This window comes from Heterocephalus glaber, unplaced genomic scaffold (genome assembly GCF_053883595.1).
Source record: "Heterocephalus glaber isolate CG9 unplaced genomic scaffold, H.glaber_assembly_v1.0 deba00000621, whole genome shotgun sequence".
NCBI lineage: Eukaryota > Metazoa > Chordata > Mammalia > Rodentia > Bathyergidae > Heterocephalus > Heterocephalus glaber.
The window spans coordinates 74,715-100,394 of NW_028258153.1; the positions used below are offsets into that span (position 1 = coordinate 74,715).

The window sequence follows — 25,680 nt, forward strand, 5'->3', positions numbered from 1 at the left end:
AATTATTGATGAGGCCTGGTCCCATTCTAGGAAGAAGATGAACTCTATTATAAGGTAAAGGCTATAAACAAAGGCCATTAAATGTGGGACTTTTCATCAAATTTAGACTGTAAAGGCATTTATGTGTTCCCTTGTCCTTTTATCAAGAGGTTGTTAAACACCAGCTCTTATTCAGAAGGAATTTATTTCTTTCCCCATCCCATGTGTACTTCCACACGCGCACACACAGTAAATAACTTTTGTTAACTAAGGCCAAGATTCCGTCAGCAGGATGGACAGGTTTCCCTATAGTTGCGATCCTCCCCTGTGTCGCGTCGCGTCATGCCTAGCCAACTCCGCTGAGACCCTCCTTGGTCAGGTGACACCACAGCCTCAGTAGCACTCGCACATTGCCTCGGGTGCCACCATCTCAGAGCGGGTTGATTTCTACCTACCGTTTTATTGCTTCTTCTTGCCTTCGGCGCTTTTCATTCTTCTCCTTCAGATAGGCCAAGTTTGTTTCATTTCTCAAACGATCGTTCTCTCTGGCAATGTCGGACGCGTTCTGAATAACCAGGCCATCGTACGCCTTCATCCCCATATCCTCGATGTACTGGAGAAAGTTGTCCAAAGGGTCTCCCTCGGGGTTTGCACTCATCATCTTGGAGGGTATCATGTGAAAGGAACACTTCCTACAAGGTGAGAGCACATTGTATCTTTAACCAAGTAGGGATAAAAGCAAGGTGCTGGTTATGATTGCTAACATTTTGTCAATTCAGATCTCCATTGCTTATGGTAAAATTCATTTGAGAAAAGAGTTTCATTAGAAATTATAAGCCCTGTGATATTTGAAGAAATATTAAATGAGTGCTACCTGACCATCAGATACACCCTCAAAGAAGCAACATAAACAGGATGAAAACCATAGGTTGTATACTGCAAAAGGATGGGAAAGTATAAATATCGCATGTGAAGATAAACATTTGGTTTACATAACTAGTCATGATTTTGCTTCTCAAAACTGTGTTCTTACAACAGTAAGATATATCAGATCGAAGTTTCATTCATTTCTCATTATCATAAAAACATTTCTGTGCAATTTCAAATAAAAAGATTCATTGGGAAAATACGTGTGTTTTCTGCAAAATTTTAAATTAAAATGTATACATCTGAACAATTTTTACAAAACACAGCAGCAATGATCCAAAGATAAAGACATTATATTTCTAATGTAATTTTTATATGACACAATTCCTTTTGACTCTCTTATATTATATAACGGTCCTCTATAATAGTTTCATTCTATAATGTTCTCTAAGTCAAATTTTGCAGATCACTAGGACCGGATTAATCCAGACCAGTCTGGTAATTCAAGTAGTGATAACTTGTTATATTATCACTGCATAAAGGTATAAAAACATAAGCCACAGAGAAGATTACTGAGAAATCAAAACAAAACAAAATTGAAAACATGGGCCCTTCAACTAGTAGATATTATTGTCATCTATTAAATAACATTAGTAATAAAATTCTGTTGTTGTGATGGTTGAAATAAGTGTGGATGAAAGGATTTAGAATAGAGATCAACAAAATATGCATTTAAAGTTAGCAAATATCATAATAAAACTACTAGAGAAAGATTGGCAGCAATAGAAATATTAAATGAATGTATATGGATGGGTGGATGGATGGAAAAACAGGCTATGAAAATCTTCATGTCTCAAAAAGGTTTCAAAATAATTGCAGCAAATGTTTAGCAAAATTGTGCTTTAATAAAATAATGAAATAAAAACAGTTACATTAATTATATAAAAATAATTTTTTCTTTTAGATTAATAAGGATTTAAAAAATTGGTACAACTGAATCAGATTTAAAAAGCAAAACCAATTACCAAGGGGAAAGAGTTGTCCAGTTGAAGTTATAAACTACCTTACATCTTTTACTTTCTTCATAAGTCTTATAAATGTATTTTGAAAATATGAGTCTGTTTAATGTAAAAGTTCTAGACTTTCATGCTTTTCTATTATAAATCAACATCTATTTCTTTTTAAAACTTTAATCATATTTCATAACCTAGATTGTAGCTATGGAAATTTTACTTCTCATCAAAGATTATCAGCCTTTCAGCTGCCAGGCAATTCATTTTTGAATTTAAGAATTTCTTCCCAGTCAAAGGAATACATACAAATGGAGCCTGTATAGAGTCATTTGCTGATTTAAAATTTTTGTTACGCTAAATTTGTATTATGTTTTCTTCATTTTTAAGCCCTAGTGGGTTAGAGATGAAATGATGTTTTTGTTCCAAATATCTAACGTGATTGAATTGTATTTTAATATCAGTCCATCAGATTAGATGCTTAAGTGGTGTTCACACACAGAAAGATGAAATTACTGTTGCAAATAATTGCAATTTATGAACAGATAAAACCTTACCATTATCAGGAATTCACTTCTACCTGGGACTTCAGCGTTAGAGGTGCCTGGATAAAACCGGATCAGCAAAACTTTACAGCATTCTTTTTTTTTTTTTTTTTGGTACCGGAGGTCAAACTCGGGTCCTTGTGCTTATGCAGCAGGCAGTGAAACCACTGAGCTAAATCCCTGGCCCTATAGTAATCAATTTTACTGAAGTTAAGCAACCCAAGCCAGTGTTATAAGGGCACCTGAGATAATGCCTCAGGCTGGTGATGATCACCCCCACCTGCCCTCTAGAAAAATTACATATTCCCCAGTTGCATGAGGCATTATCATCCAAAGATTTTCATTTTTCCCCTGAAGTTTTCCCCCAATCCAAATGGTACCAATAATTTTATACAGTTTATATATCCAACACATTAACAAGATTAACCTGTGAACATTAGTAACCTTTATATGTGGTTTTTCAATTGTTCTGGTTTTTAAATTATTTTTGTTCTCCAAAAATATTAAACAACATTAATACAAAATATTTATACTAAAGATAATCATATAATTTTTAAATAGAAATAAACATTTTTGAAATAAAAATCAAACATGAGATCTAGTAAAATTTCACAGTTTGAGAGCAGGATTAATTTTTCTGTAAATGCTCATGTTGTTTGATTCTACAGAAGTAATTAATTCTATGAACACTCATTTTTTCAAGTATTTATTGAGCAACTATTTTAAATCAGATACTAATGAAGGCAGAATTATGAACTTCTGTATGTCCACACTGCAGTACAAGTGAACAATAATTAATTGTATTATGCATGATTAGGGCACTGATTCAGGTGAACTTCATTAATTGGTCAAACATGTTTTATTTTCACCATTTTTAAAGGTAAACAAGGAACACTTTGCAACAATTGTATGCAACATTGAAGGCTGGACTAAGCAGCATGCATAGTGGCACATAGCTATAATCCTGGCACTCAGGAGGCTGAGGCAAGAGGATTGCCAATTCAAGGGCAGCCTGGGATACATAGTGACATGCTATGTTAAGAAACAAACCAACAAAACATTAACTAGAGTCCAGCCAATGTTTAACCATCACATTTTTTTCTGCTTGCTCCTCCATATGTAGAAGCTAGTTTGTGACGTAGGGGAGGCTGTGAGTCAGCCTGAATGGACAAGGATGAAAAGTTTTGCAGTATGGCCCAAATACCCAAACTAAGGAACTTCTGAGTCTATGAGGTGTGAACTAAGTAACATCAGTAAGGTCTGTTTTCCACATTGAAAAAATGATGATTGGAACAGACTTACGTTCTAAGGATTTAGTCACAAAATGCATGTACAAGTGTTCATTAACATAATCATAATTATCAGTAGATAACATCCCTATCTGATATTTTGCCTAATTTCTAATTGTGCACAAGATCATATTTAGTAAGAAGACAACTCCTTGGTCAACATAATTGTACTTTGAAACACAGACGGCCAGGATATTTGAGTAGATCAACGTTCTAGATCACAGACATACCAATGGCCAAAATAGCAATTAGCACATTTCCCCACCAATCAAATGCTTCTTGACCTACTCCTTACCCTTTGTCTGTATTGTCTACATCTAGAAAATAAGGCAAGTAGGACCTATGGACCATGAATCTTATCCCATCTCACAAACTCTCGGACTCTGCCCTTCCAAGCTAAAAGGATTTCTCAGGTAACTGGACCTCTTAGTTGACTCAAAGTGATTAGATTCATAGCCTCACAAAAGAGGAGTGAACCTCGTGTTATCTACCTTGTTACAAGTGCTAGCATTTGATGTAGTGAGAACCAACAAGTGAGACCATGAATCTTTCAGAAATACATATTTACAGCTAAGATAGGTGTTGAATATAATATGTTCTACATCATCAAGGACTTAGACATGGTTTGAATGTTGGATATTAAATCTAGTTAATTCCTCTCCCTTGCAAGGCATCTGTATGCAGGTGTTTTACAAAAGCTCAACTTCAGCACTCAGTTGGCATTTTAGGAGACCATATTTGTTAAGAGCCAAATGAGGTCTGCTCCTCAAAACTGCACATTTAGATGTATCAGTAAGTAAGAATGTACTTTACTACATCTCTAACTAATTAGGGTGTAAGATAATGACACCAGAGTGAGTGAAATATGGGAAGCCCTTTTGATTGAATCACTAAATATCTGCAGCCAGATTGGCTCAAAACAAACTAGAGGTTTTAGCCTTGCCTACCTACCATCCTGGAATAATGGCTAAAAACTAAAAGACAGAAATGTTTCCTTCAAATGTTCAGTACTAATCCAAATAATACAATATCATATATGTATTTCTTGGAATTTATGACCAATGTTTGTGGTTCAGTTAGGAAATCTTTCTGGGAACCACCTAAATGACCGAGTCAGAATCCCTACACAATCTACACATCACTTCATGTCTTCACTTTACATCTTTTCTCCACATCTGTATTCTGCATTCACAAGAAACTCCTTTTGTTTAATATTTAATTTACTGTGTACAGAATTGCAGAATGGTGAATGATCATATAAAATTTACAGAGATTGGCTTAAATACAAATGATGACTATTTTTTTTAGCTTTATTCATCCTCTTCTTTCACTTTGTTGCTTATACTGTATCCTGTTGACCACACCCTTCTCAAAGATTACTTTGTATAATATTGTTACACTTCCCCAAATTTGAAATTTCAGTCAATTGAGCTAGAATACACTAGTCTATGCTCATAGGCTTCTTACCTTCCTATCCAAAAGATTTAACTTTCACTGAGTTAACCACTTAATTATTTTCTTCTGTGCAAAGCCATCACTGTTCTTACCAATGCTGAACCTAGGGCTTACAGTAGCATTACTTTTCTTTAAAATTGCTTCTACAGATATAAGACTGTCATTTATGTGCACATGGGGAATATAAACTAATTATGTCCAAATGGAATTTAAGGAATATAAAATATAAAAATTCATTTTTTTCTGTAATTGCTGTTTCTATTCAAGGAACACAAGAAGCTATGACATTCCAGAGTACTCAATGTTAAAGTAAAGAAAAAAAGGGATCTATCTATCTCTGGAAATCAATTTAATTAAATCATGCATTTATGTGGAATATATTCTTCGTCAATTAAGCTACCAATTATATGTAGACTCAATTTACAAAGGATATTTACTGTGGTATCCACCTTTTTCTAGATTGAGTTCCCTATGACACAAAAGACTTCTGATTAGTTGTAGGCTGTTGTTGAAGAAAAGATGTACAAAGAGACTCAGATAAATATGCAGCATGCCAACTTCCTCTCATTTATGTTTAATCACTTTACTCCCTTTTGCTTATAATTCAGAACCAATTCCTCCACTGGTAATTCCGTGCACTTTGATATCAACCACGCCAGTTCTGAAAAGCCTGGCTCAGATGGATGTATACAGTAACTTATCAGGTAGAGATTACAATGGAGCTTGTACTTTCATTTACCAAGAGCAGAGTTCTATATGTATTAGGATCTTGTGAATGAACAAGTCCTCCAGTCTTAGGGGTGCTAGTTATTTTTATCTTCTCAGTGCTCATCCAGAATGTCTTAAATGAAGCTGTTCTCCTGCAACTTAGGTTTTCCATGATGTGAACTTGTTACAACTCCATTTACCTGGATATTTCCCACCTATACTGAGTGGAAGAAGAATAAAAAGCTCCAATTTGGGAGAGAAGCACTTTATAAGACTGAAATTCCATAGGAAGCTTCCTAAATTTTAGTCCATAGTTAACCTGTCAGATAACCTTATGAGAAGAATAAGGTAAAATTTATTTGGGGGCATTATTACAATGGTAATTGTGATGAACAGGAAGAATTTAATACATGCAAGAGATTACACAAACATTTTACTTTTACTTCATATGCATATTTTTATTCTATTTGCAGATGCCAAAAATCTCTGGTATCTATCCTTTATATATTTCTGAGGTTTTCAAACAGCACTTGTTGTAATGCTGAAAGAATATGTTAGAATTTGTGTTATTAAAATTTAATCTTTCCTCCCACTCCAATCAGCACATCTTCCCTAAGGTAATTTTGCCAGGTAGTGTTGATCCAATAAGAGTTTCCCAGGGCAATTTTGACTATTATTTGTTATTGGTCAGCGGGAAAATAAATCAACCTTTTGCATTCTTGCATGGATTTGACCAATTCAAAAACACATTGTGTATGAAATGTAACTATTTATGTAATCAAACTTCATACACATATGTAAATATCATGCCAACTAACATCTAAATTTTGATGACTTAACACAGTGGGACTAAATCTCCAAACTGGATAGCCTGGTTATAATCTGTAACCCATATAAACCATAGCAAAATTGTTTTTCTTATAAAATCTTACAATCTGTCAAACATTTGTCTTATCATTCCACTTTGATTATGCTTAAAATTTTATCCCCCACCTCACAAATGATCGTGCTCATTTTCTTATCCTCCCTGTCATCAAAATGCAGCTGTTTGGCCCAAAATGGGAAATGTTGAAGTTACAACCAAGAAAGCCTGCTGAAGGGACTACAAAGACACTGATTGCTTTTTTTTCTCAGAAAGAAGATTACTTTGCTGGGAGTTTTTCTCCTCTCTCTCTCTCTCTCTCTCCCTCTCTCTCTCTCTCACACACACACACACACACACAAATTGGCATAATGGGCATATATCATTTCTATGTAGTAGCATAAAAAATCAAAAATCCTCCACTTCCAGATTGCCACATGCCTCTTGGCAGTGTTTTAAGAGAATGCACATCTCCACTAACACAAGAGGCTCTACAAAGTGCTAGTGATGAGGGTACTTTTTGGAGCCATGGAGCAGTTGGTTCCAGACGCTTACAAGGCAGTATTTGAAAAGCACATACAGTCAGTTTAGTAAATTGCTGACTGGAGCTACAATACAACCATCTAATTGAACTGAGAGTCTATGACTGATTTATTTATTTCAAACAATAGCCAAGGCTCCTTTTCCTGGAATTTTTGCACATCTGTTTCTAAACTTTCCAGACTTCATTTTAGTCCTTTCTGAAGTTGTAACATTTTTATCAGGTCTGTTTTCACTAATTCTTTAAATTGCTAATGTTTTTCCCAGAGTTCCTGTCTTTGCTGAATTGGATAGCATATGTTGCACTTTCCATAGACAAACAAAATAATTTCTGCATCTATGCCCCACATTTCCCTCTTAATTTGTGCAGTTAGCACTTGGCAATATATAAAAAATATGCAAGCAGTGTTTAAAATGTGTAAAATTAGAAACAGAGTTAATTTTCATTCTTGCTCTATATTCAGTATTCCACAGTACTTGATTATAAATTGTTGGATGTTAAAATGACTAAAATTATACCCTGTGACATCCTCAGTTGGTTATTCTCATTTGCTAACTATATTTAGAAAAAATACATTTCTAGGATACATAAACAACTTTAAGATTTCCCAATCTGAATATACAACATTACTGAACATAGCAGTTCATCCAAACATGAAACACCTACATTTATCTTTTAATATTTCCATATCATTGAAAAAAATCAGAATGGAGACACTCCAACAAAATAGATACATGTCCCAAGTAAAAATAAGTCCACCTAAAGTTCTGTAGAAAATATTTTTTATGATGAGACTAAGGAAACCTTCTAAATATTGATCAATATTAAATTATGTTTGTTAAAGAAGTTTATATCTGATTATTTAGGAAGAAGCAGCGTCAGCCTTGGTGTATGTCTGGCAGTTTGACATTGTTTGTGGTACTATGTCTTTATTTTTTTTTCTGAGAATCCAAAATTGGGCTCTCACTTGCTGACACAAATGTATTAAGTGACTGTAGTAAAATATTTATGGTATGGAATAGTAGATAAATAGCTAGCATGCCCAACTTGAATGCCAATTAATATCCTCAGAAATATTTTCAATGCTGTTAATAATTCAACATGGCTTATTTTACTAATGAAAATCTAGTTTAACCATTTCCATGGTAATGGAATTCAGTGGGCAAGGGAGTAAAAATAGCCAGAGGCTCACTGAAGCTCTGGATGCCTTCACTGTGGCTTTATTTCTGCTCCACTTAATAAAACATGCCAACTTCAGCATTAAGTATCTCTAACCATAACATCCATTCCATTTTATAACCAGATCTCTTGATCTCTGTAGTGCTGGATTCAATTAGCATGCTTAGAGAATCTGAAAAATGAGATACGTACCCAAACGCAAGTCCCCAGGGAGAGCTAAGTGCAATAATCAGAAGCTGACTTGTATCTGCCAGAGCCCTTGCTTGCTCACGTTGGTCTCAGGGCAGTTCTGTAGGAGTAATCCAGCACCATAAGAAATAGACTTGTAGTTCAGCTTAGTTTCTCTTCAGTTAAAGTGCATTGTATGAAGATGGGAAAAGTGTCGAATCCCAGATTCTGCATCACTAGTAATCAGAGGATTCTCGTTGTTCTTCCTACCAGATAAATGACCTTTAAAGTTTGCTAGAAAGATGCACTGGAAGAAGACAGGTGCTTGCGTCCTTAAATCGACATTCGGAGAAAAGAGGGCATAGCTAGTGGGTGGGGATGAACACACAGCCCTTCTCCTTCCAGGTCCAGCAGGGAAGAAACTGGGTGATTTTACCCACTTTGCCACACAGCTGATTACAAGACCCGAAGCAATCACCAGGCTGGCTAGGGTACCTCATTTGATTATATTCTGTGGAGACAAAAATAAATGAAAAAAATCATTCACGTCCTCTCTAAATGTCTTCTTTCGTCCAAAAAGCTGTCTTTTTTCCTTGCCACTTCTGTACAGGAGGTTTAGAGCAGCCTAGCCTGTGGCATCATCCCTCCCCCGTGACAACCAGCGCGCGCGCTCTCTCTCCCTCCCTCTCTCTCTCTCTCTCTCATTCTCTCTCGCGCTCCACTCCCTCCCTGCCCCTGACTCCCTCCCTTTCTGCTTCTCCCTCTCCTCTCCAGCTGCCTTAGTCTGTTGATGCTGCTGCTGATTAATCAGGGATTCTGAAACAAAGAACCTACCTTCTGAAATAAGCAGTAATCTCTCTTCTGCTCCTGCAATCCGTCTGCATTGAATGGCAAAGCTGCCGGCATCCTAGTACCTTGGATAGTTCCCGCTCCCTAGGCCAATTGGAAAAGGGAGAAGCAACTGAAGAAATGGCAAGAAACCGGAAAGCAGCACCGTTCTACTTTGGATTTGGACTCCCTGGGGGCTCTCATCCTCATTAAAGACCTCACATGTAGGCAACAGAACCTCTCTCTTTTATCCAACTGAGCTGAAGTCTGATGAGTAAATAAAAATGAGAAGAGGGTGAAGAAACCCCTTCACTGATATCCGCTATAGCACCAGTTTAGTCTTTGGAGTAGAAAAATACGAATCCATAAAGAATGCCTATTCTTGCTGCAGAAGATGCTTAGGTTATAAGCTCTTCACCCCTGGTGAGACCACTGAAAATGAGCAACAACTTAAAAGGAACATCCGGATCTCAGTTTGATACCCTTATTTGATATCAATTCTGTCTCCTCCCTCCCTGCACAGCCCAGCCACGCACACAATTACTGCTGACGTACTTTGGGCTGCTGCTCCGGGAAAGAGGGGAGGAGCCTTTTAACCTCATCAAAGCAGCTTATGCCACCTGCTCCCATGGCATGAGAACAAAACTGGCCCCTTTGGAAGGAGCAGGCACAGCACATGTACGGGGAACGAAAGTCTCAATGCATATTTTGTAGCAAAAATAATACGTGAAATAATTACCCTACATGTGTCATTACCTCCTAGAGACTCACTGCTAAAGTTATTTACTCTTTCGCTTTTTTATTTTTCCTACAAACTCTCTTCAGTATCTTACTGAATATATACATGTAATTTATGTTACATGTCACAACTCATGTATGTGTATAGATGTGTTTGAACATACAGAAAAATATATGTATGTATGAGTACAACAGACGTGTGTATATATATATATATATATGTTCATCAAGTCTTAACTTTTTAGCCTATGATTAAATAATAAAATGTAAATTTAAAAAATATTTTCATTTTCTAATATTGGAAAAGTAACAATAAACAATAGGCTTCTGCTTTATTTGGGGTAAAATATCAATTCTGAGAATGAAAATGTGTTTATTTTTCAGTAGTAATCTCTAGAATTTTTCCATCACTTTTTTTGCCAATAACCTTTATTATAAATGACCTTCACTTGCAGACTGATTTTCCCAATAGGTAAACACCTAGATTCATAAATAATTTCTTAGAGAAATGTGTTCTATATGTAAAACAATTTTTCATGTATCTCTTGATCATGAAATAATAATAAATTTAAGTTCACCTTCTTTATTCTTAAATGCCACCTGAGACTACGCTATGATTTTGTAAATTTTGTTTTTTTCCCCCCATGGGAAGATTAAATCAACACATTATATTACTATAAGACTTCTGATTTCATATGCTGTAAATAGTGTTCTTAAAGCTTATCCCTTACTCGCTGGTCTTTGAAACTCTTCCCTTGGAGTGGAAGAGAACTGCTTTTTAACATTATAAATTAAGTTCTCTGGAAAATTAGATAGGAAAAGAAGTAAAGGGACTATAACTGGGAAAGACAAAAGGCCACATCACCTTCTCTCTCTATTTCTTTCTTTCCTCCCTTCTCCACCTCTGTCTTTCATCTGTCTCTGTCCTGGTCTTTGTTTTGCTCTCTCTTTGTCTGAATTAAGGAGGTCCGAAAACCTGAGCACCTTGCAGGAAACTTCCTCAAGTGCCACTTACAATCTACCACAGCCACCACACTGTGATCAAGAGGTTTACTAATGTATCATTATATTTAGTCCTGAAGTATTCTCATAAAAGTTTCTTCTGCACACAGCCAAAGGTGACAAAGATTTTTAATAGGGAAATTACATAAAGACATTTTTATGATGTGGAAATACTTTATCATGACTGATAATTTTACCAGGTTTGGGAAGCAGTATTGTGAACTACAGAGAGCTTGAATAAAAATGTATGAAGCCTGCTTTTACAAATGAAAAAACAATGCACAGATAAATGAAATGACTTGCTTCTAGCCTCATGCCCATTGGCTCATTAGGATTAGGACCAATTTCACTGAGTCCTCTGCAAGCCCCATCATCACTGGTCACCCTCATGGTTCTCTATCTCTTTGACTTGTGCACCAAGGTCATTCAAAGGCTGACATAGAGATGAAGAACCTGCCACTTTAACCTGAAAATTCCAAAAATAAAGAGGATCTTATTCCAAAGAATAGAGAATACATTTATAATAACAGTGCTTTAAATTGAATATTTACAACTTTAAGAAACTATATGATATTGCATGCCCATCTTTCTTTCTTTCCTCCTTCCTCCCTTCCTGCCTCCCTCCATCCATCCCTTTCTTCCTTTCCTCCTTTATTTTCCTGTTTTCTTTTTTCCACTTCATATAAGAGAATAGGTATTGGGAACCATTACATCACACCAACCTTATCTTCTCAATCCAACACTCTCTTCATTCTAGACTTCAGTGTCTGCTAATTGGACAATTTCTTCCCTGGAGATGTATTACTGTACAAGAGTTTATGGCACCTTTGGGATTGCTGTCCAGAATTATTTCTTTAGATCTTTTTGAGTGAAACAAAAGGCATTGTGAACTCTTCCAAATAATCTTAGAACCAAATACAAAAGTCTCTTCTACTCATTTCAGTAGTGCTCAGAGTGAAATGCATTGGAAAAAACTGAAATTGAGAATCCTTATAGTAAGAATAGAGGAATGCAGAGATCCCAAGTACTCAAATAAGAGATATATGGTGGTTTATTTCTTGTATATTGTCATAAAATACATAGATATCTCTGTTGATTGATATATCTTTTAAAGTTCTTAAATCAGGGTGAAGTGTGTCTTTTTCTGTCATTCAGATGCAGGGAGTGCATGTTTCAGGGAACAAATAGGTTCCTTCAGTGAACTCAAATACAGAAAGAGATCCAGAGCATTGAAAATGTTTCTTATTTTAAAATTTGGCCACATGGTAGGGAGTTATTTTTGTATAAAAGTGATTGAAATGGGAAACATAAGAATTAACATAAAGAAGACCAGTTACTAGTTTTAAAGAATTTATTAGAATTCATCAGGAGAGTACTCTCTACATTCTTATACTTATAACAAAACCTTTCTGGGTTTTTCTATGATTTATAAACTTTCCATTATTCATTCCATATTTCACTTAGGGAGGTGACCTTTCTCTTACAATGAACTAATTCCACTAGCAAAAAGTTAATCTTCTTCCAATACAGCCAGGATTTCCAAGCATTCTGGTAGCAGCATAAAATGAAAGACTTGGGAGAAGGAGAATCATATGTTCTTCATGAGTTTTGCCTATAACAACATAGATGTCAGTGGAAGTGACACATATGACCTAGAAATCATGGAGCAGAGGATGCAATATGGATGTTCTAGGATCCAGAATTCTCAGTGATGCAAAAGTAAGATTTAGAGCCTAATAATGTACACAAAGCTACATTTATAGTGTCAAGGGAAGATACTAGCAAGAAATGGAATATTCTCATTTCAAGAAACTTATGATCAAACCCAGACCTCCCTTATTTGTTTTGTTCAACATATGTTTGACAGTGAATATTTCAAAAATAGTGTAAGTATATTTATCTTTGAAAAGTAGCACACATATTACTAAAAAGGGATCTACATGTCTATTGAATCAGACACCATTACTATAACTAATTCTATCTTTTCTTTGAATGGGGATATCTAATCAAGTTCTAAATACTAGATCTTTCAGATTCTGGTATCCTGTTCTAATGTAACACCATCAAAAGCGGGTTTTTGGTTCTCTATATTATAAAATATCCAATGACTCACTAAAAATAAAATCATGAGGCTTTGTTCATACTAAACCTGCATATTATATTTTCTATGTGTGCATGTGAGATTCTTTAGAAATGGAATCCCTTCCTTTCCATTCCCAGGACCCCAGCATAGGGATTGCATCTACTCAATGCTAGGGGTTTGTTGAATTAATGTGTTATTTCTGGTCTCAATGCATGGAATGTCCTGCATGAGTAGAAAATTCAAAGTACCTACATTATAAACATAAAATACTTCTTTAAAATTAAATACTTGTTTAATAATAAAGATTTAAAAATAGAAATAGTCCATCTCAAACCCAAACACTTGTGGAGGAAAATCTTTTCAAAGGTATTCCATAGCTTTTCTACCTGAAAAATCCAAAGTAACCAGTTTGAAACTGACTATAAATGACAAAAATTCTATAAGAAGATCACCTGAAAGTACAACACAAGGATCTTATTTAGGGAAAAAAAATGAAAGTTTTTTGAGATAATGTCTCAGCTCAGAGGTCTGTAACAAAAGACCACAAACCCAGTAGCTTACCCTATTCTGGATTCTGAGAAGTCCAAGATTAAAGTGCTGATAGATTTGGTTCCTGTTGAGGGCACTCTTTCTGGCTTTCAGGGTGTGCTTTCTGATTATGGCTGAGAGAGGGAGGAGGGAAAAGGAAGAGAAAGAGACAGAGAGGGACAGAGACAGAGACACAGAGCAGAGAGAGAGAGAGAGTGACAGGCAGAGAGAGGCAGATCTGGTTTGTCTCCTGCTTCCTATAAAAATACGAATCCAATCAATCCAATCAACAGAGGCCTCAGTTCATTGACCTCATATAAAACTAATTACCTGTCCAAGGCCCCACCCACAAATACTCTCACTTTTGGGGACTGGGGTTCAGCATATGAGCTTTGGGGGAATGCAAACATTTAGTTGATAACAGAAATAAAAGATTTTGGGCAGAGGAATTCCTTTTTCTGAAATACAAAGACTCAATTTTACAAATAATTATTCTTTATTAAGTTCACTATAGCTAATATAACTCCAATCTAAACAAAATTGACATTGATGGAATTTAAAGAGCTGTTGGCACATAGGCTCTTAACTAAATATTAAGATATCCTGCAAAGCTACATTGATTTCACTGCACTATAACACAGAACATAACTGTAAATCAATAGAAAAGGTCAAAAAGTCCAAGAAAAGCATATATGTGTATTTAGCACAAGATAAATACACAAATCAATAAGTAGTGAAATTAAATATACAGAAAAATGCATATATATGTATGCACATAAAGACTTTTATCCAGGGGGTTTTCAATATGCAGAAGTTCAGGGCCCTTTGCAGACTGTCTTAGTTTGAGCTGCTGTAGCAAGATATCACTGAGTGACTTAAAGCACAGAAATTTATTTCTCACAGTATGAAGGATGAAGACCCAAGATCAGGATGCTAAATGGTCAGGTTTAGTGTTAGTTCATGGTTCTTTAGATGACAGCGATGAGAGAGAGCAAGGATAATCTCTCATTTTCCTTCTCCTAAAGAGACTAATCCCGTTATGAGGGTTCCATCTTCATGGCCTAATTACTTCCTAAATAGTCCTTCCCCAAATACCATCATCACACTGGGGATTGGGGTTTCAACATAGGAATTTTGGAAGGACACAAATGTGTAGCCTCTAACATCATCTAAGTCAGGATGTACTATTTAAAATATACCTGGGTGGTCAGAGTGCTTATCAATATTTGAGAAGCACTGTTCAAAAATTTTTCCTATGATAATGGAAAGAGTGTGTATCCATAAGATGGAAATTAATAGCCACTAGTTATACATGGCTATTCAGCACTTTCATTCTGGGTAGTTCAACTGAGGAACTAAATTTTGAATTTTGTTTTATTTTAATGAATTTAAATAGAAATCCACTTGTGAACAATGGCTACCTTATTGAATAATGAATCTCTGGCTAGACTTTTTGGACATTTATGTGTAAAATCACCAGTTTAATTTTCTGAAAGAAAATTATGATCTTGAAGGAGAAATGGTCTATGTAAAGATAGCATCACATGGAGAAGTAATTAAGTGAAAACCAAGAAATTGAACACATAAAATGCAAGATATCTAAATTGAAAAGATGATATAGTTAGCATTTAATTCCAAACAGTAGAAATACTTGCATTGTAATACAAGTGAGAGCTAAGCAATTACATTTTCCTACATTACTGAAAGAGAAAAGAAAAAGAATCTCATAAGAAAGCAAAAAGTATTCACCAGATTATTGAGCAAGGATAAACAACAGGAATGGGTCATTCATGAAATCACAAATTGAAATGCAAATAAATACAGGAAAAGATGTTTAACTTTAGCAATAATAAAGCACAAGTAAAATCACTGATGCATTTTAGCTTCTCCTAATAGGCCCTGCTGTCATACATGAGAGGAACTGGATAGTTGTGTAAATGTATTCAACTAAATGTGCAGGAATCTAATAGAATTTCAATTTTTTAAAAATGCTCAGTCTTTGAAATATCAATTCTACTTTAGGGCCACACTAAATGTGCAAAACTCTGTTTGACACTCTTCATGTTTTACAGTAGAAAAACCCTGAAGGGCTTCCTACTCATCCTAAAGTAGGGGATTGAAAACCTGTTCTGCAGCTATTAAAATTATCATTCAGATCTACATTCCTTTATGTGGATGTGGATGCTGGAAGGAGGGCAAAGAGTGTTTGCTCTGAGAAGGAGCTGCCAGGCTTGTGAGGTGCTTACCTTTTTGCTAACTGGATGACAACAGGTAAAATGTATCTCCTCTCCTCGCCTCAGTTTAGTGATTTGAAAAATGACAATAAAAATTTATGCAAACTCATAAATTTATTGTGAAAATTAAATTAATCATTCTATGTAAAATCCATGTTAAAAAAAAATCTGTGCCTAGCAGTCAAGAAGTAGCAGTAAATGCTAGCTGATCTTCATAATCAATGTAATAATAGTAACAGGGAGTACTATCTGAGGAGTTACCCACACTAAATATGGCTTTTCCAAGTCGCTAATTGGTTCATGTCACTCAACCCAGTAGCCATTCCTCTTCCTTCATCATCCACTTGGAATGCTGCTTTATCTCATCTTTCATGACTTTATATTCTGAACTGTTCCTCCTATTTCAAAGACCTTTCCTTGGTCTCCTTTGCTGACTCTCTCCTCTGTTTGAGTTCTAAATGTCTGAATGGTCCAGATCTCATGCCTGGCCCCTACCCTCCTTCCAAACTTTCTTCCTGATACCTCAGTCTGAAAAATAAAACCAGCTCACTCACTCCTAATCACATCAACCAGCCAGATTTCTTTGCAAGTACTTACCACCATTTGATATTATCAACTTTACACACACACACACACACACACACACACACACACACACATGCAGTGATTATGCATATACATAATATTCATAATAGTAAAAACAGGAAGCACATAATCACATAAACAATGTTTACCACATGTTCTATTTATATAAACTTCAACATTTAGTTGCCACACCAGTTGCATGAGCTAGGCACTCTAATTGTTTTAATTTTGCAAATTAGAACATTGAAGCCACCAGAGTTAAAGTGAATTATCTAAAGTCATATAACTATCACATGCAGAGGAAAAATTTAGCACAGAAAAATAGCATAGTTTCATTTATATCTGGGTGGTGCCATTTTTCTAATGTGTTGTTTCATTTTTTTCCAGTAAGAGAATACTATTTTTATGACAATTTTATATGTGAATTTTGGGAGAAATATGAAATTGTGTCTTCACAAAATTCCCTTTAGAATCTATGGTTTTCCATTTATTTTTTTAAAAATGAGGAGAGTGGGTCAGGAGGATTTGTGGAATGGAAATGTTGCCGGTGCATTACTGAGTTGGCAGTAGCTGCAATAAAGGGATAAAAATTCACAAGTAGGTTTGAGTATATTGGTCATATAGGGCTTGGGAGAAATTATAAAAAGAGAGCCAGTTGCAGGTGGAAACACAACCTTTCTAATGAAAATATTTGAAAAGTGTTCAGATGATTATGACCTTCAGGTGGGGGCAGGTTGGTTTTCAGCGACTGCTCTGCTTGATCCTGAGGCAGGTCTTCCTCCCTCTGTTAGCTGCCATTGCCTCAAGTGCTGGAGCCTTTCTTGCCTGAACGAGGACATTATTGTCTTATTTAAGCTCACACAGAGTTAAGGAGTATTTGAAAATAGCCATCAGTAATTAGAAAGAATAGTGGAAGAAACCAATGAAAGCTGGAGGTTACAATCTAGTCTGCTCATAGCCTATTTCCTTAGCTTATTTAATGAATCAAAATGGAGTCATTTGAGAGAGGGTTAAGGTAGATGAAGACCAGGGGAAGTTGATCGCTTAAGTAAGGTATGTGGTATCAACAGGCTCTCAAATCCACAATCAATAAAAATTTTAAAAATTCAAGTATGTCCGAATGTTCTGATCCTAGCTTGGTTATGATTTAAATTTGAAAGAGTTCTTAGAGTTTTGATTTAATTGTGCTCCCTCCAACCTTCTTCCTGAATGCCTCCCCTCCCTGTCACTTTCGTTCTGCCCAATTGGCACTAAAGCTGGATTCACGTGGATTTTACCACTCAGCCCTGGGTCATTAGTTGTGCAATCTTAAAAAATAATTTCACTTCTCAGTGGTTCAGCTTTATTTCTAACCAATGATCACATTGTGTTGCGATTGAAGGTATTTTAGACTATTGTAAAGGGGACCATGCAGGGTGTTGTGGACTCATGTGGGCAGGCAGCCCCAGGGCTGTTTTACGTGGGTGACTTGTGAGCCCTAGGACAAGGCCCTTCCACAAATCATTACCCAATGGAGACCACAATAGTTTTTGGAATTTTCTTTTTTTTCCTCACTTAAGCCATGTCTTTGCCACAGGGTTGTTCAAAACCCATTCCAAATAATTTGGGTTCATATAGAAGTGAGTTCCACCTTTTAAATTATCAATTATTTTAATTATTGTTCTACTTATAAATAGATCTCTGGCAGTCAAAACAAAATTTGTCTTTATCATCCCTTAATTATTCTGGTCAATGCTATGTAAGTACCTACCCCGCAGTATTGATCAAATGATAGAAATCACATACGGGTAACCCAGATTATTAACTGGTAGTAATAAAAACTATTTTTGACAATGTTTTCATATTTTACTTTTTTTCTTCCTCTTGTGCCTAAGATAAGTGAGTATGCAACAGAATTTCAAGCAATCAAAATATAGAGAGAAGCTACTACTTGGGAATGAAATATATCAGCTTTAGAAAAATGCCAAGGAGGAAAGCCAGTCAACTGCTTTCCAAGCTTAGGTAGCATTTGACTCAGAGTTTCAGAGACCACCAGTGAAAACAGAAGGAAGTACAAAGAATCAGGACAATCACACAAAATCATTGGAAATAAGGACATGTAAAAAACTGATTTTGGAAGTGGAAAAATGTCTCAAGACTTACATATCTGGTGACTGCCTAGTCTAGGAACTACAACAGGTAGATGGTCAATAAACACCACATGCTGAAGTACGTATACAATAGAGAAAACAGACCTTTTCCTCCCTCCCTCCCCCCTCTCTCCCTTCCTTCCCTCTTGTCTTCTTCCTCCTCCTCCTCCTCTTCCTCCTCTTCCCACCTTTCCCCCTCCTCCTCCTCCTCTTCTTTTCCTCCTTCTCCTAACTAGTACATTTCAAACCATGACTAACAAGAACAACTTTAAATACCTTAAATGGTAGAGGAACAAAATAAACATGAATTCAAACCAATTTTTGTGAATGAGTTGTACCTGGGCATCTAGTGAAAAGGTTTTGAACTGAGTGCAAACTGAGTAACAGAAAGAGAGCAGCTTCTCATTCCATTCATTTTACAATTTAGATTATAGCTTATTTTCACCTGCAGACTTCTGTTAAACTTTCACTGATATGCAATGTTTGGACAAGTCATTTTAATAAACCTGTGCTTCTATTCATGATAATAAAATAAGAGCTATAAATTACCTTATCTAAACAAACAAAACACCACCTCATCACAATTATTAGATTACTATTACAATAAAACCACATGACATTAAATCACAAACATAAAGCAGATATATAAAATTGATTTTAAAATAACTTTACAAATAAAGAAAAGAGGCCAGAAAAAGCTGTGACTTGTGAAGACCTCCAGTGACAAATCTGTGGACAGAACCTAGTGTTCTAGCTCTGTTTGGTGCTTTTTCCCCAGGAGACAGCTGGAGATGGCTAGAGCTGGAGGATGTGCAACCAAACTTCGAGCTCTTCATCTAGGAAGTAATGTTTTGCACTCAGGTGTATTTCTAGGAGTAGGCATGTAGCAGTAGGTACATATATAGTGTACAGTTCACTGCAAAGTGTACATAATTAATTTGATGTGAAATAAATTTCAGGTAACTCTGCTTCTCCTGAATTCCTGTTTGTTGACAAAGTGTCTTGAACTATTTTCAACTCCCTATGACCTGATTCAAAACCAGAGTCACAAAACTAGAAAAATATCAATGTTCACCTTTGAAACAATTCAAGTTCAGTAAACTTTTAAGTGCAATATGGAAAAATCTAAATATGGAGATAGATGATAGATCAACACACATAAGTGCTCAAAGTCAATGCACTTTATAATTGCAAATGTTCCCAGTTTAAATATTGATGAGAATATTGATGGGCTTTAAAAAATTAGTTTGTCATAGGTATTCAAACTTTTATTTTAGTATAGAACTAGCATGGAGAAAGTAGTATAACTATGTCATTAGTAGATGGAGAATAAATGTTTAGTGTGGTTATAATTGCTTTTAGTGCCAGGTTTATTTTGAATGAACACTCATATAAATATTCAGCATTATCTATAATTATCAATTTTCATCCATTTTATGAGAAAACGTACAAATGTCAGTTTACTACTATAAGGCCAAAACAAAAAGCAGCACATTAAATGCACATAGCCTATTTTAATTTCAGGATATCTGTGAAATGCTGAATAATCTTAAGCACTTACACTTTCAAAAGAAATATATATGATATCATCTAAAAGTTACTTATAGCTAATTATGATATCTTCAACCTGTTTTCCAACCATTTTAATTAGTGACATATGAACATATTTTTACTCTAAGAAATGTATGTACATTTTCATAGGTTATATCTTAAGCCCTTGAAAAGTAACAGCATTCTCTTTATGCTCAGGTCCTACTACTGAAGTTTATAAGTAAAAACTGTATGCAACTAATAATTTAAACAACCACATGAAATACTTGATTCATTGGAATGTTTTGTTCTTCAGAATATGTATATAAAATATAGCCTAAGGCTATTTATGTCTTCCTGTAGAGGTAAACACAGAGAACAATGAAATAATTTGCTTTTTGATGTTCAGTAAATTCTCCTCACTCGTTTTCATTTCATGTCACATTGAAAGTCTGAGAAGATTTCACTGTGGCATGGGGCCAAGGGGCAACTCCATAGAAATATGAAGCCTATTTCTGCTGTATTTAGTTTATGATTCAGAATTCTTGCTGATGATAGAAACCAGATTCAAGTTAACTCAAAAAGAAAAGAGGAATTATGGGAAAAATGCTACAGTAGACTCCTTTATCACAGAGGGTCTGAAAAGCAATGCAATAGAGCTGGGTATGGATGAACCTCAAAGCCACAAAGGCACCTAGTCCTTGATTCAGAGCTTGATGTCAAAAGAAGAACCTCTCTCTCTCTCTCCCTCTCCCTCTCCCTCCCATTTCTTTTTCACCTCCCCCTCCTTCCCTTTCCTGCATCTTGACTTGCTCTTCTTTAAATAAAGACTGGGTTTCTTCATATGGCAATATACATGACTATCAAAAACTCTTAAGGGGCATAGCTCATTGTCCTCATCATAGACAGAAATTGTCCATTTGCGAAGTTTCAGGAGAGAAGGGAGAAAGTATAACCCAAAGGACACATGAATCATACTGCTGAAATCTTACCAGTCAGAATTTAGACTCATAGCCAAACTGAGCTAAAAGAAAGACTCAAAAAGTTGCCTTAACCAGGGAAGACTTGTGCATATAAATTTTAAGAACTCTATTAAAAGAAACAAGAACAAGAATGCTGCAAATGTTCAGGGACAGCCAAGACTCAACAATGAGAATCTGATAAGAATACAGTAATTCGAGTATTAACAGATCTATAAAACTTGAGAAGAAAGAAGGAACAAAGGAATGGTTCCCAAAAGACAAGAAGAGATTTTATAAGACATCATTTTAAACATTATAAATTGTTACTACAAATTAGGATTTTATTTCCAAATTCTTTTTAAAAATATATTTAGCTGGCTAATTAAAATTAAGACCAAACTAGTTTTGTTTTGACTTTTTCCATTGTACTATGGCAGTTTCATTTAAAAGGTTAATGAATGTGTTTGTCAGAGAATCCAACAACTTATTTACTTTCAGACAGAATATTACTTTTGTAATAATAACATCTGAATTTCTGAAAACTTATGATTAAGGGATTTATAATAATGTGCTGCTTCCTGCCAGTTGAGTACCTACTCACTCAGTAAAAAGTAGGACATTAGAAAAGCAGAATAATTTTCTGCAACAAATGCTAAATTATACTCCATTGAAATGGCACTGGCTGCCTCTTCCTCAGTACCTATTTACGACCTGGGACAGCCCAGTACTCATTAGAGGCTAATTCATTCCTTTTTCAACTGCCTGCCTCATTCTGTACAAAAAGCAGAAACAATCAAACCTTCAGGTATTCATATCAGAGACATCCTCAACATACTTATCAGAATGGGACCATCCCTGATATGGCACCCAAAATATTTCCAATGCTGATGTTTCTATCATGTCTACCTAAATATCTCTCACATTTTAAAGCTGATGAGTAATCCTTCACATCACCTCCTGCTAAAATATCCATTGTATATTTTAACTAGGAGAGGATGGCTGCTACATAGCAAAATTAGAAGCATGGGTATTTTTAGTGCTTGGTGAAAGACTTACATAAAGAGCAACTCTATTCTCCCTATTGGGATCTTCTTATGTAAAAGGCCTGGCACCAGTATAAGGTATTATTATGACTATAAAAGCTCCTCACTCTGTAATCATAGGAAAGGCAGCACTATGGAGAAATACCATGCAGTTGCATGGCAACTGAATCATGGTGGAGTTAGTTTCCCTGCAGAGCAGTTGCTATGAGAGGATCAAAGCAGCCCACCCAAAGAGCACCCAGACCTCAAGCAGATAAACACCCACCTGTTGCCTAAGGACTTGCTCTCCTGGTAATTGGGTGGAACTGAAGACGATGGTGTGGTTTTGCTCCCCTGGGCAGAGCCTGAATGCCAGTTAAGGATGTTTTGTTTGACAAATTCTTAGCTCCTTTTCTCATCTTATAAAAATAAAAAGGTATGCACATCCTAAAGTGTCAGAAACAATGACAAATCCATAGCAGCACTTGTGCCAAATCCAGATGATTCCAGAAATGTAATTGTACTCTATTAACCTCTAACATGAGTGTAATATCTTAAGGTTTTCTCTTGGTAAAAAAACAAAACCGTAGGTACTTTCTACTGAGTGATTGTTATGCTTCACCTGTCAGCATTCCTTCTCTCTTTTATAATTAATATCATTTAGACAAGTACTCTTTGAGAAGTTCTCTTTCCTCACTGTCAATCTATGTGGGTTAAGTAGGACTGAATTCAAACTGTTTCAGAAATGAGCAGTGATACAGATCTAATTAATGGGTGTATTTCTCTTCTCTGGTAACACTGAGGTTGTTTCAGGCTTAAGTATATGACAAAACTAGGACAATGACATTCTTTCTGGGGCTTCAGATGGAACTCAGGGGCAAAGGGAGTTCTCATTTTCCTGCAGGGATGCCTCATGCTGCTGGCTGCCCACTGACAAGACAGGTATTCATCTGGTTTCTGTGGTGGTATCTTATCCAAAGGGAAAACATCCCAGAGAAATGCAGGAAATACTTTTGCCATTTAAGTTTAAATTCATTTGAATTTGCTGTGAGAATATTCTCTACCAATATTAATTGTAACCCTGGGCTTAAAATGTATATGAGATGTGACCAAAATATACTATGAATGATGAAATTTTAAAACTTTACTACAGGAAAAGACATATTGCCACTAATTCCCTTCAAAATATTCCCTCTTATTTGAAACACACTTAGTCCATCATTCTTTCCACTTTCTGAAGCAGCTCTGAAAGTCTTCTTTTGTGTCTTTACAAAATAGGATAAAAAATACAGTGAATGGCACTTCCGAGAGCCATCAGAAGCAAAGGCAGGCTCATAAAAACATTATTCATGGATCTGACATCATGTGACTTCTGGCTCTTGCCCAAATTCAAAATGACCATGAAAGTTCAACATTTTGAATCAGTTCAGGACATCAAAGCAGATGCTATAGAGCAACAAAATACATAAAAGTAGAGCAAGAAGGATGGAATAAGTGCACTCAAAGCAAGGAGTATTTTGAGGAAAACTAATGGCAATGGGTCTTTTACTGTAATACTTTTTTTAAAAAAAGTTTAAACATTCACCATATTTTTCTATCACAGATGTGCTGTGTGGCACTAACTAGCTGCATGACCTAAGGCAAGTTACCTATATTAGCTCAGCTACAGTTTCTTGTTTATAAAATGAGCATAATTGTGGGGACTTTGGGCAGAGGTATGCATGAGATGGATATGAAGAGACTGGGAATTGGGGGAGCCACACACCCAAAACCTCCCACAATGCATGGTTAGAGATAAAATTTATCCTACAGGGCCACAAGTCAAAGCACATTGCCTCCGTCCTCCCCATATTCCCATTTATTACTTAGACTGGCCCTAATGTCAGTCATATAATAGACCACCCTGACCTTACCTAGTTCTTCCCTTGTCTCCAACATGAACTCCTGCACAGATGTCCTTCTTTTTTCCTTTATCCTTGTTTCCTGGTTCTATCAGTAAAAAGCCACAGAAGTTTCAGTTCAGGACCATCTTTAGGAGACTCTCTCACACTGAAGGGTTTCAGTTAAGGGCACTACCTCTGGGCCTTCTTGTAGTTTGAATTGGACATTGACAATGAGTAATCGCTCATCTTTTGCACCATGACAGGCTCATGAACTGCAACACATAATAATGGTACTCTAACCTATAGTTTGGTTTGTGTTTAATGAGACAATACTTGTGAATAAATTATCCAAATATTTGGGGTAAAAGTTGAACTCAGTAAATGGTATTTATTGTTTATTAAAGATTTGCAGAGATCTCTGTATGAAATGAGTGGAGTGTACATGTAGGCAGAGGACATGACCTTTTCAGGGATACCCTCAGTCACTTATATCTGCTCTGTGGGCCATGAGTTCTTGAGCTTCATTTAACCTAAGAAACACTCCTGGGTTTTCAATAGGTTTAGAAAAATGGCTATTGTACCAACTTTTTTGGCGCACAGCCAGAAGGCAGTGAAGGCTGCAAATTACTGTTTGAGGAATCTTAAAACACCTTTGGGTAAACTGCTCCCCTTCTTTTACCGCAAAGCTCACCTCTCTTCCCAATTCTCTGGAATAATTGATGTGACCTTAGGTCTTCTGGGTCAGAAGTCTATGAAGTCTTCTGCATAATGCTTCTTGTTCTATCACATAAAATTTTCTTGTAGTAAAAAACAACAGATACAGTGATACACATTTGGGAAGTGAATGAGATAAGAGGAATAAGTACAAAAAGCACACAACTCAAATTAATGCCTCATTATAAATTGTCCTTACAAAATAGCTAATATTCATGGGATTATCGCAACAGCCACCACCCTAGGCAGATGTTCTCCAACTTTCACAGTTTATGGAGCTCTTGTAATTGTAGTAACATTTTCACGTATCTCATGGACAAAAGAAATACCCAAGTAACTACTTATATGTTAACAGCTTAGTAGCAATTTGAAAACTGACACATGAATATTGGGAAATTGTTTGTTTCATTGGGAAATAGTCTCAATAACTAACGTATTGTGTGCAAATACTAGGCATAACAATTTCTTAAAATTTCAAACCAGCTGGAGCACTGCTCACCTTACTTCCTGTTTCTCATGGATTTTTGCACATAATGTGTAGTTTTTATTACCACTTTTGCCAAACCCCAGCTTTACAAAAGTGTGACAGCATCTAAAGCAATGTAGTACATTCTCATGTTGAGACTGTAAAGAAACGAGCTTGTATGATGTTTTCTCATTTCGACTGGGGTGGGGGACTGTTTGCGCCTGCACGGATTACCTCCTCTGAGCTGGGAGAGGTGGGACAGGGGCCGGGAGCAGAGGTAGGGGTGGTGGCCCAAAAGCCCTTTCCTGTGGGCTGGGAGCAGCCGGAGGGATGGTGGCTGGGAAGCCCCTTCCTCTGGACCAGGAGCAGTAGG

The 25,680-nt window shown here is 36.1% G+C and overlaps 1 protein-coding gene across 1 annotated transcript in view; it reads right to left on the reverse strand.

Annotated features, from left to right (window-relative positions):
• The window catches only part of LOC101725127 (neuronal tyrosine-phosphorylated phosphoinositide-3-kinase adapter 2-like), a 28,382-nt gene extending 18,405 nt beyond the window's left edge, over window positions 1–9,977 (reverse strand). Inside the window, exons 1-3 of the mRNA XM_087205973.1 lie at window positions 9,438–9,977; window positions 8,628–9,114; window positions 435–671 (exon numbers count right to left, since the gene is read on the reverse strand). Coding sequence (XP_087062099.1) covers window positions 435–655 — 221 coding nt within the window. The 5' untranslated portion in view covers window positions 656–671; window positions 8,628–9,114; window positions 9,438–9,977. The remainder of the gene's footprint in view (window positions 1–434; window positions 672–8,627; window positions 9,115–9,437) is intronic.
• Between the last annotated feature and the right edge of the window lie 15,703 nt (window positions 9,978–25,680).